This window comes from Dromaius novaehollandiae, chromosome 21 (assembly GCF_036370855.1).
Source record: "Dromaius novaehollandiae isolate bDroNov1 chromosome 21, bDroNov1.hap1, whole genome shotgun sequence".
In the NCBI taxonomy this organism is placed as follows: Eukaryota; Metazoa; Chordata; class Aves; order Casuariiformes; family Dromaiidae; genus Dromaius; species Dromaius novaehollandiae.
The window spans coordinates 8,449,652-8,465,615 of record NC_088118.1 but is presented as its reverse complement, the minus strand read 5'-3'; the positions used below and the strand labels follow the sequence as shown (position 1 = coordinate 8,465,615).

The 15,964-nt window shown below is 51.1% G+C and overlaps 1 protein-coding gene across 3 annotated transcripts in view; it reads right to left on the bottom strand.

Moving 5' to 3' along the window:
- The window catches only part of CDON (cell adhesion associated, oncogene regulated), a 40,595-nt gene that overhangs the window by 21,430 nt on the left and 3,201 nt on the right, over positions 1 to 15,964 (bottom strand). The window contains exons 1-8 of one of the 3 annotated variants that reach the window (XM_026120462.2): positions 10,636 to 12,850; positions 10,291 to 10,390; positions 6,422 to 6,552; positions 3,796 to 4,068; positions 2,617 to 2,763; positions 2,330 to 2,473; positions 1,484 to 1,771; positions 384 to 653 (exon numbers count right to left, since the gene is read on the bottom strand). In XM_026120462.2, coding sequence (XP_025976247.2) covers positions 384 to 653; positions 1,484 to 1,771; positions 2,330 to 2,473; positions 2,617 to 2,763; positions 3,796 to 4,068; positions 6,422 to 6,491 — 1,192 coding nt within the window. In that variant the 5' untranslated portion in view covers positions 6,492 to 6,552; positions 10,291 to 10,390; positions 10,636 to 12,850. Of the gene's footprint in view, positions 1 to 383; positions 654 to 1,483; positions 1,772 to 2,329; positions 2,474 to 2,616; positions 2,764 to 3,795; positions 4,069 to 6,421; positions 6,553 to 10,290; positions 10,391 to 10,635; positions 12,851 to 15,964 lie in introns of those variants that run through there. The other 2 variants (XM_064524358.1, XM_064524359.1) reach the window with 2 other exon arrangements.

The window sequence follows — 15,964 nt, the reverse complement described above, 5'->3', positions numbered from 1 at the left end:
CTGGTATCTGCTAACGTGGCCCAAGGGAAGATTAACCCACGATTTGATGAGCATTTTGTAGCCTTAGGCAGAGGAAAGGGGCATAATTACCCAGCGGTACTAAGAACACCAGCTCATCCAGTGTAACAACGCTACTGAGCATCCACTTGAGGATAACTCGTGTCAGATCCAAGTGGAAACTGCTCTAACGGCACCTGGTAGTTTAGGTTTTAAGGGGCAGCCCTTAAAATTCAGTGAGGAGTCGGCGCTGTGTTTGTAAAGCCTGCTGCACGCTGCGGCGGGAAGCAAATGGATACGTAAACCCAGAGTAGCCAGAATAAAGCTCAAGATAAGAAAATATAAACGCTTAATTTGAGTTGCTGGAGGATTACAAGGGCTCCTACCCAACTGGACGCGAAGCCTCCCCGTGGACTGCGCCAGTCCGACCCCGTTGCTGGCGACGCACTGGTACAAGCCCGAGTCCTCCGCGGTGACGCCGCTGATGCTCAGGCTGCCGCCGGTCGCCAGGTGCCGTGCGGATGGCAGGACAGAGGCCGCGTTGTGCAGCCAGGTGAGGGTGGGAGCCGGGTTGCCGCGAACGTCGCACGAGAGACGCACGGCCGCTCCAGCGACCGCCGTTTCATCCTGCAGGCCCTTAGAAATTGAGGCAGGTTCTGCAAGAAGACATAATTTCGTTGTCAGCTATATCTTAGCCAAAATCCTGACAAAAACCTGCTTGAATCGTTATGCAAAAGATTACACAAACTTACCCAAAGCTAAGCAAGCACCACGTACTTCTCACTGTGTGTGACATAAAGCTTTTTCCCAAAACACTTGCTTATTTTAAAAGCCTTTTCCGTCTATTCCAAACAGTTACATTAATATTTTAAAGAGAACACTTGTCTTTTTTCAATAATTCTCCCACGACATGCCCATGACAAAAGGTGTATTCTATGTCAGTCTATTTTCTGAGTTCCTCATTATACGTTCCAAAAACAAAACCAAACATGCTGTGAGGAGAAAAACCTCAAAAAATAGAGGACTACTACAAAGCAAAGAGACCAGGGATGAATTGCAGCCGTATAGGAGAGTCCGTTTTCACTTTTTTGTCCTCATCAGAACGCATCACCTCTCCTCGCCAGCTTTTTGCTTATATACAGCCTCAGAAGAGCAACATGCGAACGCAACCACGTTATTTACACTGTCTCACATACCCACTTGGCCCTTTGCACAAAAATAAATTGATCATGTTTTGCCTTCAGAGTTTGTTATCTTTTACTGTTAAATTCTTTCAGGCTGCAAAGGATTTGAAAAGAGATAAATAGTTATAGATTTTGACCGGGGAGAGATCACGAGATACGCTTGTTATGATCTTATCTTTGTTTTAATACGCTTGAGAAAGAAGGTTTGGCCAAAAATAGCAAGGATACAACCAAGCAAAATACGCGTGACCTGGGCTTCAACAGAAACCTCGCGATTACAAGTTCCCTCCTTTATTTCTTACCGAGTATGTTGAGCGAATAGTTGACGTATTTTGCCACTCCGAGCTCGTTTCGCGCCACGCAGGAGTAATTGCCGGAGTCGGACGCCTCAAGCCTGTCTGTGGCCAGGTGGGAATGCAGCAGCTTCCAGCCGCCTCCGCCCAGCGCGTCTCGGCCGTCTTTGAACCAGCGGACGGAGGCCGGAGGCGAGCCGCTGACAATGCACTCGAGCGTCAGGGGGCTGTGCCGGGGCACCGCCAGCGCCTGCGAAACCGGCGGGTGGAGGATGCGAACGCCTGCTGAGGAAGAGCCTGGAAGAAAGGAGATGAGACTTGTCGCTAAGTCGGGTTTTACACGGCACCGCCAAGTCCCATCCCGCCCTCCGGTCCCAAAGCTTTGCCGTGGAGGCCGCCGCGTCGCTCCTCCACAGCGAGGGGAAAATAAGCATTTAATCAGAAAGCGCTCCCTCGTTAACGCGCGTCGGAAAGAAGCAGGGAAGCGCTAACACCGACCGGTTTCGGCAAAGCCACGCACACCCGGCTCTTGGAGTTCAATCCAGGAAAAAACAAACACACACGCAAGTACACCAGAGAGAGCCTACAGAACACGGTGCTTAAGGCCAGCAGATATTTAGGCTGATGCGTCCACGCTAAAACCTTAGGGTTTTTTTTTTAATTCCCCTTAATAGACCCAGATTGAACAACAAAAAATGAAAAATAACGCTCGTGAGATGTTTATTAACCACGCCATACACAGCAGAGCACAACCATTCGACTGTCAGAAGAGTAAGAACTCCAGAGCCGGCCAAGGGCGTGATTTATTGAGTTTCAAGTGCATCCATTCTGCAAAGCGTCAAATTAAATACTTACGAGTGACTACGAGCTTTCGTCCAACGGGTTCTATTTTGAGATCGTGAGTGACCGGGTTGTATACGGCACATTTATAGGAGCCTCTGTCCGCTAGGGATACGTTCAAAATCTGCAGGTTTCCAGATGGAAGAATTAGGTAGTTATCTAAACAAGGGGGGAAGGAAAAAGAGGATTACATTTAGAGAAAACAAATTGTACAGTGAGTTGTGCAAGTTTGGGGATAAAATTCCCCCCCAAAAGCTTCTGTAGATATTTACGTCGCTGAGCAGTGGCGTAAAACCTCTCACCTGTCGATCGCTCCAGCCATTTTCCCCGCACGCGGAAGCGGACCTGTGCTCTGGGGTTGCTTTCCGGCACCCTGCACCCAATGAAAGCGGTACCTCCTTCCTCGGCTGTGACGACAGGTTTCACCGACGTGTCAAAGTCACCCAGACCTAGAAGAGGATTTGTAAAAGACTAAGAGCGGCCAAAGCTCAGGAAAGGCGAGGGGCAGCAAGCGCAGTATTTAAAATAAAGCTGGTGTCAAGCTGGTTGTTTGTTCTGGTGCAGCATTTGGGCGTTCGTATCAACGGGCGCGCTCTTTTCTGCGGTCCGTAATACTCTAAACCCGCTTACCATTTGCGAGCTTCCTCGCTGCGCAACCAGCCAGCGTTTAAATAGCAAGGAAAAAAGACCCAAAGATGTCCTTTTTTCCATCAACGGCCTCGTAAAAAGCGAGCGCAGATATTGGTGAGGGAAGACTGCAGCGTTAATCCCGGCTCTGAAGGCGAGTGGGAGACGATTTACACTAACAGCAGGCCAGCCACAAGAGAAATTAAATTCTCTCCGAGATTATAATTAACGCGACACTGAGCACGGCAGCATCTCCCGCTCGTTGCTTCGCGCAGCTAACGGCACCTCCCGGTTTGCTGCTAAAAACCTCAACGGGAGGGGAAAAAAAGCGTGAAGGGCTCCTCTTCTTCCACTCCACGTTCAAAGCATCTTCCAGGCTGCGAAGTTTTTCTATCCTGGCTACCCTTATAGCTCTCCGGAGAGGGTCTCGCTATGGGTCAGTACTTTACCAAAACACTTACTTCTCGCACTCATAAGCATTTTTCCTCTCAGGGGGATTTTGGACATGCTCCATAGCGGAGGTGCCCTTACAGAGGAATCACTCAAACCCCGCTCGACAAAGGCCTGATTCAGACGGCGCCGCGATCCCGGGCGGACAAACCGTACTCGAGGAAGAAAACAGGCATTTCACACAATATAACATTATTTGTATAATAATATATACACATATAATATATACACAATATAACATATTTGTAGGCATACTAAGTACTTATGAGCGGGAAAAATAAGTTGCAGGCGGGAGTTTTCTACAAGTCAGATTCCCCCTAATTATAGAAATTATACAAAGCAAAGCCTCCATAATTTGGATTTATAGTGTATAATCCAAGGATTATAAACGAGAAGGAACTTACTGCCTATGGTGACCGTCGCAGGCCTGCTCACGACGGCGCCCACGCTGCTGTTGGCGACGCACTGATAGGAGCCGGCCGTGGACGGGCCGAGGGAGACGATGGTCAAAGATCCCGGCTGGATTTCCATTTGTCCCACCCTGCCATCCAGGCGCTCGCCGTTAAACAGCCAAGAAATGGGAACGGCGGGAGGCTCGGCGGAGCAGCGCAGGCGCACGGGCCCGCCGGGCTTCTGCACGGTGGACAGGGGCTCCGAAACGAAGCGGGGAGTTAAATCTGCAAGGGAAAAATGGCATTGAGTTAGCGAGCAGCATTTATTCGTGCGTTCTGCAAACACACACAGCAAAATCTTTCTCTGCAGATAAACGAAGCGTTGACTCGTACAGACAGCAGGCCATAAACCGAATTACAGTAACGCCTTCTCCTGAGGCCTCTCCCGCTGTTCACAAACCTGGCAAACTTCTTGCATTGATACCGGAAGGGACCGAAGGCCTCAAAAAACAAGTTGCGCAGCAGAGGATCAAATATCCCTAAAAGACCATTCAAATAAAACACGGACAAAGGCCCTCCCGGCTCCAAATCGCCAGCGATATCCAAACAGGATCGCCTTTTCTCCTGCGGGAGAGACTCAGGCTCGCAGATTCCCGCTCTATCAGAGAGACTCAGATGCCGGGGAAAACGGGACCAGATTCAAACCCCGGGAAGAGAGTAAGCGATTAAGTAAACGCAGGTTCGACTTACAGGAAGGGCAGGATAAATCTCAGAGTACGCGCAAGGGAAAGACGGCGCCCCCAGAACATACTGCAAAGGGGAACAAGGCAGAGCGGGGAGGTTACAAGGGTATTTTGAGATTTTGGTAATTTTTTTGCATCCACATAAGACCAACAGCACTCGATAAAGACACAAAAAGATCACAACGGCTACAGCGAGCCGGGACGTAGTCGCAGGGCAAAACAGCCCTCGTCACCTGACGAGACGGAACGCAGCAGCGCGCGGCTGCGGCTGATCTGTCCCATATGAAGCTGGCCCAGACGTGACTTGTAAAATCTTAGAAATACCTGGCAGGCTGCTGCCATTTCTACAGAAACGTCTCCGAGTCTGCAAAGCTAATTAAAAATAGCAGGATTAGAAAGCTGGAGGAGCAGCAAAGGCGCCTGTTAATTCCAAGGACATGGACTTCATCAGGATGCGAATGATGAATTGGGGCTCTATTATCTTTATTCCGTAAGGACGAACAGAAACAGGAAAAGCTGCTAATAAATAAAAGCTCCAGCTCCACAAAACTTGGTTATGAGAATCCATTTACTTGCCAGGAGAAAATTCCTGCTTCTTGGAAGAAATTTTTTCCTCTCCTGGCCAACGAAGCATTGGGAATCATTTCCATTTGTTTTCTACGGGATTCTCTACTGAAGACTATGTAGAAAGGACGGAAACAAAAGGCAGTTCATACCGAAAGCTCTTATTTGGTTAAAAACACGTGAGGAAAAAATATATGTATAAATATTTAAGAGCAGAGTGGCAAGGGAAAATAACTTCTAGTTTGCAAATAAGCTAAGTCCAGAGAGCACGAGGCAAGATGATGTTAAGCGACATCCAACTAGGAGACAGTTTTCGGGTAGGTGGGGCCCTCACTCACGCTTTTCCGCTCAGCGGCGCTTGGGTGGACTGACTTTGCCCAGATGAGTTTCAGATGAGAAGCCGTGCGTTTTTAACTGAACCATAAACTATCTGCATAAACACGAAATCAAACTGGAAATTCAAGTGTGGCTTCACTTAGAAAAAATATGAAATCCATAAAAATGGCATCCAGGCGTTTCACGGGACTCCAGATGTGCATTTTTAGCTTCTAATTAGAAAACTGTTTTGCCTGTTAGCTCGGTTTGAGTTTCCAGGGGTGAGAAAAGCAGTGACCTTTCTAATTTGCTAGCCACCAACGCAACAAAATCGCGCCGCGACTCTCCATCCTGCCTTGTCTTCATCCCTGCCCTCGCTTACACCACCAACACGTTGGGCTCGACGCAAAAGTCGAGCTTGGTAGCAGTGACCCCGCAGCTGGAATTTATCTCCCACGACCGCCTGAAAAATAAAATTTATCCCGTTTGCCTCCAACGATCGGCTGTGAAGTGCTAAAAGTAGTAAAAGCTTCTTTTTTTGTGTGGTTACGTTAAGACAAGCTGACTACACAGAGCAGATGTGGCAATTAAAACCATGCCTCTTCTTTTTTTAAACGCGCCAGAGCTGCTCCAACTGCAGCCATACAGCAATGTTTGCGTTTTAAAGATCCGATCCCCCTTTTTCCCTCGCAAACATCGAGCCACTCCTACTCCTGTGAGAACACGGGATGCGCTGTACGCGGCAAAGAAATCAAAGTCCAGCTCGTTCGTGGATATCCCGAAACACAGCCCTATGGGACTGAGTCTACCAAACTCTGGCGTTCGCTTGCAGCCACGTCTGCAAAAACGAGTCGTACGTTCAGCTTAAGACGGGGGGTTTCAGAGTTCAAGTGCTGCCTTAAAAAAGAAAAAGCCAGGTTTTAATATGCATTAAAACCGGCCATTTCAAACCCGAGGCAGCCAAAATCGCGGCTAGCTTCAAAAGCAGGGGCTGCGGGCGGGCGAGCAGGCCTTACCTGAGCGCGTGGCGGAGATGAGGACGGCGACGGTGAGCAGCACCTGCGAGGGACCGGGCTCCGCACGCATAGCGCCGGACCACGGGCGGCGGAAACGCAATGCTCCGGGCTAGGACGAGGCACCAAAACAGCTACGAAACAAAACAGACAGACATTAGCATCAGGGATTATTCTTTTAACTCTCTTACAAAGCACTTGGATAAAAATAAATTAATTAATTAAAAAGCACCACCAGGGAAGAGCCAATTTTCCTCGCGGTACAGAAACCAGCTGCAAAAGTGAGTTAGAAGTTAGACTTCTTAACGTTTCCAAGCACGATTCCTAATATTTTCCCGCAGATGGGCTGTGAGGCTTACGCGCTGTATCCGTATCCATGCGGCCGTGATAAATTAGACTACTTCCCAAGCAGAGCAACGGCAGGCCAAAGTAAACAGCTTATCTCGCCGAGATAATATTGTTTGCAAACAATAATCACTCGATCGTCTATCACCAGGCTATGCTTTTTTATTATTTATTTTGAATCCGTATGCTGCGGAGTTATGTAACCTATACATCCAACGTAATCCTGCCACGTTACATCTCCCTTTCGGCACCAAACAAATACCACCGAGACGCCGGTGGCCTCGCTCGAATGAGGCGACGGTCTCAGATACAGTTTTCCTGACACTCGGCTTCTCCAGCGCTTAAATCGCCTTTTGCAATGTGATGACGAATGCAGTTTCTGCTCGCGTGGCTCAATTACTTCATTTATCAAGCCGCCCAAAACAGACCGTACAATGTCGCTGCTGATAACAACATGTGTTTTAAGCATCTCACACATCAGACACGTATATAAACACATATCTAACACGCGGACGAGGACTGGTTTTCCTGGCAGCGCGCAGAAACAAGTGCAACAGCTTGTTTGACGGACGCAAGCCCCAAACATCGCTCGCGGTTTATCAAACAGTCACGGAGCTGTTTGGTTTCCGAGCAGCCAAGTATCAACAGCAGAAATTGCTTCCCCAATTTATTGAATATTGCTGCATTTATCACCAGGTCACTGTAAAATAGACGCAAACAAGCATCAGGAAGAGACTCCAATAGTAATAACAATGATCACTTCCAGCCTACGGCTATTTGCCGCTTGCGACTTCTCCCCACATATCGCCCAAATCGACCGTTTTTAGGAGGCTCCGAGAAATTCGGCGGAGCTCCGCTCCCATTCCCGGGCGTTTTTATCCGATATGGCTGCGAACGGCGGTCCAACACCGGGACGATCCGGTATCTCCGCGGCCGGGCCGCGAAGGTTTGCTGCCTCCTCGGGGTTTATTTGAACGCGCGCTGGGTTCGAGGGCGGCGGGGCCGCTCCGCCGGCGCGCGCGGCGGACAAAGTAAACACACCGAGGACTTGTTAACATCAAACGCTTCTCTGAAGAGGCTGGGGGGCAATGTTGCTTTTTGCCAAATCTTTCCTCCGCTATTTATTTATGAAAAGCAATGAAACGTATATTCTCGGTCAACTTTAACCCCGGCACATGGAGCTACTGGGTTATTTTGCAGCTGTCTTTTTAAACAAGGCCAGCTCATTATCTTTAACTAAACTTTATCTTTGGAGATCGACTTCAGCCAGTCTCTGATTTCCCTCTGTTTATCTTTCTCTTCACATGCTCCCGGCTGCCAGTGTCAACAGCTACTCGTCTTTTGACCTACCAGTGTGGCTTTTGTAGGCTCGCAGAGCGGTAGGACCGACTCTGACAGCGTGAGCACGCAAAGTGAGACGTATATCCAGCATCTTTGGGCTGGGAAAAAGAGAAAAGTGTTAATTTTAATGGGTGTAGCGCCGTTCGGCAACGGGCTGAAAGAGGAAGTTCTAACGTCTGCTTTGGAGGTTGGAGTCCTCCACTTGCCGAAGGTGGGAGCGCGTGGAGAAGACAGGACACTTCAATTTGTGCTCCAAACGCGGGATTTGCTCTTTTTTTTCCTCCCTCCTTCCACACCTGCTTCACCCCCTGGCACCGCAGAAGCCTCTTGCTGCTCACAGAGGGCAAAGCCACCGTTTTGGAGGTCGCTGGACACCCAACAGAGCAACTTTTAGTCTCTTTGCCCAAACACAGCGTTGATGCGTATGGAAGAGCTCAGCTCTAGGCTTTCCACCCCACCTTAAAAGCAGAAATCACCCCAAATTCCCTTCCTGACCACAGCGTTTGACAACATGGATCATCATCAGGTCTAGCGGGACCAGCCAAAACATCCTGCTCAGATGCAACTCTAAGTGCCACCGCGAAGATGACGCTATTTCCAGGCCTCGTAAAAGAGAGCAGCAACAACGGGGACCATTCACAGAAACAGGAATATTTTGGGAGCTGAGTAACGGTGGCCACGGCTTTTGCGGCCTGAGCAAAGGGGAAAACGGAAAAAAAAAAGGCTTTTGCCAGGCTCGCTGCATTTAGAGGATGACTCTGGGAAATAAGTGATGAATCTCCTCCCGGGTGTGCTCGGTACAGGGCGAAAGTGCTCTGCTCTACGAGAAAACAGAGAAGTGCGAGACGGCGGTGGCGAAAAGCAGAGGAACCTGAACGCCCTTCTGCTCGGGATGAGGTGGCTTCCGACGCCGAGCGCTTCGGAATTTTGGCACCTGCGAGCCACTTCGCCCAGCGCCGCGTGCCAGCTAACGCCTAAAGCGTGGTGAACGGCGAGATTTTTCCCCCCTCCGGTTATTCAGTAAGTGACGGTGTTACCAGCAAGAAGAATGTCATTTTAAATTGCTCCCCGAGGTTTTGCGCCGTAGGGATGGAAACAACGGAAAGATTTCCAAAGCAAGCAGACTTCAGGCAAACAAACCCCCGCCACGAATTAAACCCACCCTGCCTTCAGCCCGAGCACGCTGAGCGAGATCATTAAATCTCGCACCGAGACACCTTAAAAAGAAGGGAGGGAGGGGAAGGGAAAAAAAAAAAAGAGGTATTGAAGCCTGCAGCATTCCAGGAGAAAGTAATCAGACATTCCTCCAGCGCCGGCTCCGCGGCCGGCTCGCAGGCCTTTGATCACCGGCTGTCTTCGTGCCGTCCTCCTGGGGTCTGCAAAATGAGGCCAGCAGCTGGCACAGCCACTTCATTAGCTTCTTGCGGCAGGGCGGAGCGGCTGCCGGGGCGCTGCGAGGGGCGAGGCGGGCACCGCGGCGCGGGAGGAGCGGGGGCTTTTCGGAAGGCGTCACCCTTTAAGAAGCAAGAGCAGCCCCCGCGGCGCCCTCTCCCCCCCCAGCCCGCGCTCGGGGTCTCCGTCGAGGCAGCCGAGCATGCAAAGCGAGCCCGTCGCCAGCGAAAGCATTTCCTTTCACTGCCGGCAGCCCAAAAAAAGCGAGGCGCGGGGGGGGGGGGGAAGAGAAAATGGAAGCGGCTCGGAGCCGCGGCACCGAAAAGGCCAGACGAGCGAGGAAATAATCAACTCCACATGAGCCGCTCGTCGGCCGCCACAATGGAGCGGGCCCGCGACCAACCCCAGGAGGGGTCGCCGGGACCGCGGGGGTCAGGAGCTGGGAAAAGGCGCCGGCGAGCGGCTGCCAGCTGCGAGGAGGCTCAACGCGCCCCTAATTACGCGCCCAAGAGGGGACTCGAGCGCCGAAAAGCCAAGGGGGGAGGAATAAATTTAAAAAAAGAGTCGTGCCGTGATCACATCTCATGCAGAAAATAAATAAATAAACCCCGTGCCGCGAGCGCCGCGGCTTCTGTGCTGCGAAATTACAGGAAGCTGAGTGATGCTGATAAGGAATCGGGCATTTGCATACGTGGGTTTTCCTTCAAAACCCCGTAATTAGGCGTTTGTGTTGGAATGACAGCGTCATGAAAGATGGGATTTTGAGAGAGTAAGTAAAAGAAGGCAAACGCTACCTTCTGCTGCTGCAAACCTCGGGTTTTCTCCGGTCACCTGCGAGACGCTTCGAGATCCGCACGGGAAAACGCCACGGAAGCCAGTTTGCCGACAGCAGCCCTAGAAACCAAGCGCGAAAGAGGTGAACGGAGGAGAGAAGGCAGCGAGGCCTCTCCAAAGGCACCGAACGGAGACCCGCTTCGAGCTAGAGGAAACGGCATCCTTCGATGTCACGCTCGTATTTAGTTATTTAGTTTTGAACAAATTAAAGCGCGTTCTCTCGCTCAAAATGGCGAGGGGAGAAGTTAGAGGCCAAGCTTGCTCAGCTCTAACTTCTCCAAACGTCCCTCTGTACCTACGCTTACCATGCAGGTCATCCTGATCCTCTTCCTTAACAGCACGGCAAAAGCATCTCTTTCCAAAGCTATAAAATACCTGGAATAACCTCAGTAACCTAATCTCCGCTACTGGCAAGATTTTCAGTGGGACAAAGGCAAAGTACGCTCAAATTGCACGAGTGACGCACGAAAACGCTGAAGGTCTCTGAAGGAGGGGAAGACATCAGCCCGAAAACACAGCCAACCAGTCGGGTCATCGCCAAGACGGAGAAGCAGCTCTGCGCTGCGACAGCGAGAGGCTTCCACCTGCCAGCAAGAGCCACTTAAATCCAGACCGACCTGCGCGCAAAATGGTTTACGCTGTCGCACACCCTGTGTTTTTTTTTTTTCTTTCAGAGTCGCTCTGTGGATTTTTTATTTCGCTTTCAGGCCTGGAAAGCCTCACGCTCGGTATCAGCCATTGGACTCTGATCAAAGTTCAACTTTCCATTAATCCTTTGAGTTATATGTGAGGCTGATAGCAGGGCTTTTTTTTTTTTTTTTTTTTTTTTTTTTTTTTTAAGAAGACAGTCAAGATTGCTCAGATACTTAATTTGCACTCCGATATTTCAGAAACACCTTGACTTTAAAACCTCAGGCCTGGCATACATATGGTCTTGATAGAGGAACACGTGCTTTCGCCTTGGCTGCAGAAGGGGATTTGCGAGCAGAGTGAAGGGAATTTAACGGTTTGTGCGCTGCGCCTTTGAAAGCGAAGCGGAAAGCGCTCCTGGTTTGCTAGGGCGGGAGGGTATTTTAACAGCCCGGCTCTGAGGTTATTCCGCTCCTGCTCCGGGTTTCTCCGCCTCGGGCGCGCATCAGCGTCGGTGTAGCTGCCGTTCAGAGCGCCGCCTCCGCGCCGAACAAAGATGAGCTTCACAAACGCGATTTTAGGAGCCTCATTCAGAATCGAAGTCGTCCCACCAGCGAGCGTTTCTCCAAAGTCAGATAAACCGTCACGCGGCCTCAATAAAGCGGCGATAAAGCAACGTTGCCAGCGCCCCGCGCACGCGTTCGCACCTGGCAGAGCCTGAATTCCCACCCCGTGGCACACACGCCGGTCAAAGCGGGCTATAAATCAAAACATCTCACAGAAGCCGTGCTTTCCTTCCCACAAGCAGGCGTAACAATTAGGTTAATTTTATTATTAAGCTAAAAATAAATAGATAAAGACTCGGCGCGCTCCCCCCTGCTGCCGCGCTAATGAAGCGGGTACGGTTTCCGCATCTTCTAGCCTCGGGGGGAGGAGAAGAACAGAGTATTAGCCTAATATACGGTTTTTCCGGGCTGTAATTATGCTTAAGTGCCTAAATAAGGGCTTTTTAGACCTCAAAGAAGCCAAAGGTATCATTAGCCTAACAGTCCTATCGGGGCTTCCCGTCGGTGCCATCGCAGAGCTGCGCGTTTCCAGCCGCAGTTGTGATTTCACCACCAGTTGAAGGCGATTTGAAGCGCAGCCGCTGGCGGAGAGGGCGGTTAACACCTTCCTCCGGGACCAGGCTTATGTTCTGCTATCGGCACGAGCTGCCCCACGGCCACGGAGCGGGTCAAAGCGGCCGGCAATACCCTCCGGCAAGTGACGGCTCTGGAAAAACGCCCTGGGCCCCGCTCAGTGCGTTGGAGCTCGCAGGGATCGACGCTGCCACGCCGCCTCGCAGCGGAGCGCGGCTATTAAACCCACACCTGCAGCCGGGATTTATAGCAACCCCGTTGAGCGCCGTCTTACGTCATCGGCAATTAGGAGCCCGCAAACTCATGGCTGCAGGATACGGGAGGCGCGCTGGAAGCACAGGGCCAAGCCCGCACCTTCAAGAGCTCGGTTCAGCTGCCTGTAAAACTCGCCGCGCCAGCGAGCGGCCGATCCATTCCGCTCGCTAACGCGCCGTCCTCCGCCTCCCTTCGCCCACGCTCACGGATCCGACCCGCTTTCGAACCCCGAGTCCAAACCACGAGGCAAAAACACGGTTTTCCCGCAGGGACAACCGAGCTCCAGGCCACGGTACCATCAAACAGCAAGAGGAACAAGGTGAAGCAGCACCGCGGCGTCGGCCTCTGCTCAAACTCGGCGAAGAACGCGAGTCCTCTCTCGGACCCAAATTCGGTCGCGACGCGGCTCGAGGAAACGTCGCGCTCCGCCTAGCTCACTTCCAAGCTGTATCACTAAGCCTGAAATTTCGACATATTTAGCGAGTTTTGATAATAGCTTTTTTTTTTTTTCCAATTACATCCGTTGCCAGCTTCCTTCTACACCCTCCCAACGATTTAAAGCATACATTCCTCCTCCTTGCTGCAACAGAGATTAGTGGCAGGAACAGAAAACATCTTCTGTTCCAAAAAACCCCGAGGGTTTTTTTTCCCCCCTCCTTTTATGAGAGGAGACTCCAATCTCCTATCAAGCCGTGATACATTGTCACTGCAAAGTATTCAGGCAATGAGTATCAGGGCGCTACAGCAAAACCTGCGTTGGAAGAGGTCGTTAAGGAATTACAAGAGTTTCTGAAGCTCTTGCAAGCGTAAAATAGCTGCTCAGAAGCAGCAGCCTCCAGCACGGGAGTAATTCGGAGACTTTTGTGAGGTCTTATCAGGGGAGGAAGAGGTGGGGGAAATAAGGAGGAACCGCAGACGATTGTTTCGTTCAACTCTGCAATTCGTTTAAGCGGTGCAGAGGTGGAACGTGACGCAATAAACCTCCTCGGCTCCCTGAATCGCATCCGACACAACCAAAATCTGAATTAAAACCAGGAAAACAGCATGTTAAAGACTCATCTTGGTCCCCTACAGCACCCGAAAATCCTCCAAAATACAACCAAAAGCTGCCGTTAGCACTTACAAACCCACATCTTGCCTCGATTTCATCGACTTGGGGAATATTGACTTCCATGAAAGCAAGGAAACAAAGTCGACGCATTTCGCCAATTGGCCCTTGCTATCGGAGCGTTTGCCAGCGCGGAAACAAGACCGTGAAGGAACCGGGTGTCCTGAGTGCAGGGAGGAGCCGGCCAGGTATCCACGGCCATAAAATCCTTCTGTCTACACCCATCCGCGGCGTCCGCCCTCGGCGTGTTCGGAGATGTCGAGATGACAGCTCACGCAGCCGAACTGCTGCCAAGAATAAGTTATCCCGGCGTATCCCATGTGCGTCACGCAGAAGCGGCTCCTCGGGGCGCGGCTTCACGGCAATTCAGGGTGACCGAAGCCAGTGGCTGGGCAGCCGAGGACACCAAAGCGGCACGTTTTCTTCTTCCCGGGCGCTAAATAAATCATCTCCTTGGAGCTCCGGCTCGTTCTCGGTTCCATTATTCACTCGAGAGGGGATTCATCCATCACCGCAGAGGAATCTCCTGATCTTGGAGATAAAGGCAACAAGTCATGCGCGGACGGTCTAGAGAGCCTCCTGAAAACCTCCAGCTTTTCCATACCCTTATTTCGGCTCAGCTATCATCTCTTAACAGGAGGGGAAAAAAAGATAAACCTAATTACAGTGACTTTACGCAGAAAACCCTATTTTAGATCATTCTGGAACCAAAGGGGAAATTCAAACCCTTAAAGAAAAGAATAACCTTCAGCCGCTTGCAGAAGGGCCCGTCAGTAACCGTTCCTTGCTGCCGTTCCCCTGCGGGGCCGAGAAGCCGTCAGAGGGGCGTTACCTCCTCAACCGGGGTATCCAAAGCCAAATAAAATAGTAATAATTCCTTTTAGGATTCCTCAGAGCGAGGCAACTTGTCCTTTCAGCCAGATAACTGGGGTTTTTTACAGGGTGGAAAGCTCCTAGCGCCGTCCCCTCGCAGAAACGAGGGCGTCTCCGCTTATACCGGGGCTACGACAGGCCGAGTCAAATCCGGGGCAGGGAACATTAAACCTGCCTTCGAATTAAACAAGGCGCAAGCACTTGGTGCATTATCAAACACGACGGTCGTGGGGAAAAACCGGACAGCAAAACCTCAGAGATAAATCCCAGGCGGGATCAGGCCCGCTTCCCACCGCAGCCGAGCATCGCTGCCGGGAGGGTCTCGCTCTCCTCCCCCCGCTGGTTTTGGCATTGCCCCCACTGCCAAGCTGGGGAATAAATAAATATATATATTATATACGTGTTTGGATGGAGCTGGCTTGTCTTAAGAGGTGACTACACTCACAGCTGGTTTTTGCCAAATTTCCCGGGAAGACAGCAGGGGTAGGGATGGAAAGAGAGAGGCTCGCTCCCCAGAGCACTTGGTCCCCCTAAACCAGCTCAATGAGTCTGTATCGCGGGGAAAAACAAGCGGAAAAGAAAAGCTGGCAATTCTCATTTAGAGCAGAAATTTGATCGATCCCGCTTGACGCGAGCGGAACTGATCCGAGCGGCAGCTGCACGATGTGGATGTCACATTCCCAAGCGCCTAACAGCGTCTTCTCCCAGCGCTGCTCCCGCCAGGCTGGTTAGGGAGCGTCTGTATCCGCAAATATGTGCGAGTATAAAAGCAAAAAAAAAAAAAAGGCAGGTTATCAGGCGAAGAGAAATCAGAGGAAGCTGATGAGAAAAGCAAGAGACTGAAAGGTCGAGTCTACGGCGTCGATCAGCTCCTGCAATGCAGATGCTCGGTTAACGCTGGGAAATGATTTATCACATGCTTCCCGGTTCGGTTTTTGGCATCGCGCTTTTGGCAGGCGAAGCTTTACCGTCCTCGCGCTTGCTGGTACTATCTAAGCCCAGCTCGTCCCTCACGTAGGCGCTGGAGGCGTTTCGGGGCTCTCGCAATGAGCCGGGCCGCGCTCACACGAGGAAATCAATTGCTTCGCTTCGCCTTTCTCCACATCTGCGGTGTTGAAACGAGGCAGGGTATTTTTACGCTCTGACAGCTAAAATCCTCCGGTGACATCACCTGAAGTCACGGCACAGCTGCTCCAGCCCTCTGGCACAAAAGCAGGCCAACGCAAGCACCAGCCACGCAGCGCACCTTGAGATAATGAAAGCCCAGGCGCGACTTTACTCATTTTTGCCAGGTTTTGGGTAAAATATGTTGTTTAGTACTAGTTTTAGGGAGCCGGGGGGTCCGGCAAGCCAGCAGAGGGAGCACGCAGGAGCAAACAGAACCAAGCTGGTCTTAGCTGGCATCCCACAAAACCCCGTCGTCTTTCCCACCGCTGAGAGGAAAAATAACCACTGAGTTTTAGCGTGAAACAGGTAATTTGGCAGATTCCCATCTTGGCATTTCTATTTACGAGCCCGGCTTTAAATAACCAAATAGTTTTGAGTATTGGTCATCGGTTGCTTCACAAGCCTGCGGATTTTCCTGCGAAGTCACAGACCAAGCCAGGCAGATGCCTCCTCCTCGTTTCG